A 3600-nucleotide genomic window follows, 5' to 3' on the forward strand; every position below is an offset into this window, starting at 1 on the left:
TTCTGTTGTGGAGGCTGAACAGGTCCAGGTCCCGTCGCCTTTCCCCGCAGGACCTGCCCTGCTGCCCCCTGACCATGCGGGTGCCCTCCTCTGGACCCTCTCTGTGCTGTCCACATCCCCCCTGCAGTGCGGCGCCCAGAACTGGACGCAGTACTCCAGCTGCGGCCTGATCAGTGTCGTGTAGAGGGGGAGGATCACCTCCTTGGACCTGCTTGAGATGCATCTGTGGATGCACGACGAGGTGCGGTTGGCCTTCCTGACCGCGTCCCCACACTGTCGGCCCGTGTTCATTGTGGCATCAATAATGACTCCAAGATCCTTCTCTGCCGCTGCACTGATGACATCCATGCACCCCCCACCCCACTATCGCCCTCCAAGGCCACATTCAAGCCTCTCGTGGCACGTGGCAGCAACCCTCACCTCTGACTTCCTGGACCAACCTACACCCCTACCCACCCCCTACCCCTGCTGGCAATGCCTCTTGCAACAGGGAATCCCCTGTCCCCCTCACCCTGGCCTGGGCTGCAAACCCCCGGGAGCAGAGTCTGGGTCTTGGCCCCTCTACCAGGTGCTAAAGGCACGGTGGGGAGTGCAGGGCAGGAGGGGACACACTTGCGCATGCAAAGCAACCTGCGCCCCGGCCTTGGGAAGGTTGCAAGGAAAAGGTCCATCTCACCTTCCTCTTCCTCGCTGCTGCCCGCGGCGCCGTCCAACAGCTTCTGGCGATTGGCCAGCTTGTCACTGGGGGTTGCCATGGTGAGGAGGAAGGCATAGCCCAGAAAGAGGGTCTTATTGTGAGGCAACGGCCCATGATGGTCCTCCAGGGCCGAGGGGTCCAGCACGTTGTCGCCGCTCTCGCAGGAAGTTGGGAACTCTCCTGCCTTCACTGCGCCTGCGGTGGGGGGAGCACCGTGAGAGCCTCGCGGCCACGCTCCGGCCGGCCCCGACGCGCAGCGGCGCTGGCTCCCCCACCCCGAGCAGCACTCCTCCAGTGTGCTCTACCGGCCCTCGCCCGCATGGCTGCAGAGGATTTACAGACTGACATTGCAATGTTAGCCAGAGGCTGCAGGCAGCAACAAGCATCGGGCAGCCCTCTGCACGCCAACAAGTGTTCATCCTGAAGTAAACTAAATGTCAGCGCTCGGGGCCTCAGTTCTAAGCAAGCAGGTAAAAAGGAGGGGAGCGCTCATGTCATTATGATCTGAGCCCTCTGGCAAAGGGCAGGCCTCGGGACTGGGCCGCAGCTTGTTCTAAGGCTTCAGTCTGGACCAAAACCGCCACGGGTCGCTCTGGGCACGAGGCCTGAAGGACAATCGCACTGCACTAGGCCGAAAGGCTGCCTCCTCCACCCCCTTACTCAGGAGAAGAAGAGCTCCTCCCTTCTCCAGCTTGGCTGGGAGACGCCAAGAGGCGGTGAGCGAGTCTCAAGCAGAAGAGAGGATCTTACCAGTTTTTATGGCTGCAGACTTGCGCCCACGCTTGGACGGGGACCTCTCATCCTCAGAGGTGACCAGCTTCCTCTTCCCAGACAGCAGCCCCGAGGGCACGCGCGGGCTCTCCGGCCCCTTGCGGGTCGGTGTTGTGCTGCTGCTGGATGTGCTGGGTGAGCCGAGGTTACTGCGCCTCTTCCGCTTCCCCTCCACCAGGTTGTCTGGCCACAGCGAGCCACAGGCTGTCAGCATCCCCGCACCCCGCAGAGCTCGACACCCCGGGCTCTGCACACCCAGGCCCTGGCCCAGGCAGGGAGCAGCTCCCTCACATGGCCACACCCTGCCCATCTTCCCCCTCCCAACCTGCCACGAAAGGGCCAGTGTCTTGCCTTCCCTCCATAATGCCAAAGTGAGTACCGTAAAGGCCACTGCTCTCCACTCCACTCCCCCCATCCCAACCATCTCCCCCAGGCATCACCCCTTCACCTTGGAGAGCGGTGCCCAGGTGACCTGCATTCATGGGGCACACGGGAAAGTATGCAAGGCAACAACATGCTCCCTGCAGGGCTGTGGCAATGAGCAGTGCACGGAGCAGAACGCTGCTGAATAGACTTTAACCCCCACGGGATCAAAAGGCCCGAGGCCCGAACCTCTGCAGCATGGGCTAGTGCCCAAGGGCTGCGTGAGACTAGCACCTGCCCTGTCTTCACACTGCCAACAGGTATAACGTGGACAGTGATGAGCGCGTCATCGGCAAAGCTGCCCTGGGTGCCACCGCTCCAGCTGGCAGGCAGCCTCCCCGGCCACGTCCACCTGCTGTGCCTTACCCAGGCTGATGTCCGCCGCCTTGGTCAGGGGCGTGGCAGGTTCGTAAGGACCCAAGCCAAACTGCTCCCGAAGCTTGTTCCCTTGCTCCAGGGACAGGATGACAGCCATCCGCTTGTACCACTTGCGCTGGCCTTCCTTCTCGACACAGTAGTACAGCTCTCCCGACTCCTTCCTGTGCCCTTTCACAACACCTGGCAAGACAGCAAGGCAGAGACCCTCGCTGCAGCTTCCCCAATGCCTGCCCCAGCAGACAGCAGCTCAGGGACTCGGGGTCCCGGCAGGCTCAGGCTTGGGCTGCCGAAGTCCCGCTGTTACCTGCACTGAAATACTCGTCTTCAGAGAGCGCAGTCACCTCCGTCTCCAGTGGGATGGGGTCGCAAAGCAGAATATCTTTGCCCAGGACGTCGCATTCGTACCCATCATCAAAGAGCAGCTTGTACTTCCCGGCCCCCACATCCTGGGTGATCTTCCCAGAATAGAAGTAGCCGTTTGAGGACCACTTGGCTACAACCCGGAGACCCACAAAGCTGCTCCCGGCAGACGAGTCCGCGCTCTCCACGGGACCAGCCACCACCTGCAGTGGGATTTCCGGAGAGTCGCTTCGGCGCAAGGTGCAGGGGCCGGCGCCCTCGGGCCTGTCCCCGCCCTCGGGCAGGCGAACTGTGCGAGCAAAGGCCTTCTCCTCAGACAAGGCCATGGCTGGAAGATCCTCCACGCCTGGCAGACCACTCCCAGATGCATCTCTGGGAACGAGAGAAATGGGCTCCATGGGCACTGGAGAAAGCAGCTACCAAGGAGCCGAGGCTGCTCTCAAGCTAGATGCTTGCACAGCCTATGCTCTCCTCCCGCCGCCCCCTCTCTACTCCTCCCTGCCATGCCCAGCACCCTCCCCCGCCCCCTCCTTCTCAGACAGAAGATGCAATCTCCTCTCCCCCCGGCCAGGGCACCTTGTCCCAGCTGCTCGAGATGGTGGGCGGCCCCTTCTCCCTCGACCACGAGGTGTAACAGGGGTTTTCCCCCCGTGACGGTCATCCTCCTCCTCACACATTGTCAGTGCTGCTGTCTGTCCAGGCCTCAAAGGAGACCCTGGCTGACCAGTCCCTTTCCTAGGGCTAAAGAAACACAAGCTGGGTGAGTTGGCTGCTCTGGAAGGAGCCATCAGTGAATTCACACCCTCCACGTCTCTCTGGCTTCCCAGTGCTGTGCTGTTACGAGACTGCCACAAGGCACAGAGAAGCCATGCACCAAGGGGACACAAAGCCTGTCCCATCAGGAAGGAGGCAGACAGGTGCAGGGAAGGTTTTCCCTGTTCCTAGATCATGCCAGATTCCTCGCAGGAATG

General features: G+C 61.7%; 1 protein-coding gene across 2 annotated transcripts in view; it reads right to left on the reverse strand.

Moving 5' to 3' along the window:
* TP53BP1 (tumor protein p53 binding protein 1) overlaps positions 1-3600 on the reverse strand; it is a 45207-nt gene that overhangs the window by 4147 nt on the left and 37460 nt on the right. For both annotated transcript variants that reach the window (XM_025212464.1, XM_025212463.1), the window contains 5 exons: positions 3206-3370; positions 2574-3001; positions 2258-2449; positions 1448-1651; positions 677-892 (listed from right to left, as the gene is read on the reverse strand). In XM_025212464.1, the coding sequence (XP_025068249.1) occupies positions 677-892; positions 1448-1651; positions 2258-2449; positions 2574-3001; positions 3206-3370 (1205 nt within the window). The remainder of the gene's footprint in view (positions 1-676; positions 893-1447; positions 1652-2257; positions 2450-2573; positions 3002-3205; positions 3371-3600) is intronic.

The sequence above is a fragment of the Alligator sinensis genome, unplaced genomic scaffold (genome assembly GCF_000455745.1).
Source record: "Alligator sinensis unplaced genomic scaffold, ASM45574v1 scaffold407_1, whole genome shotgun sequence".
In the NCBI taxonomy this organism is placed as follows: domain Eukaryota; kingdom Metazoa; phylum Chordata; order Crocodylia; family Alligatoridae; genus Alligator; species Alligator sinensis.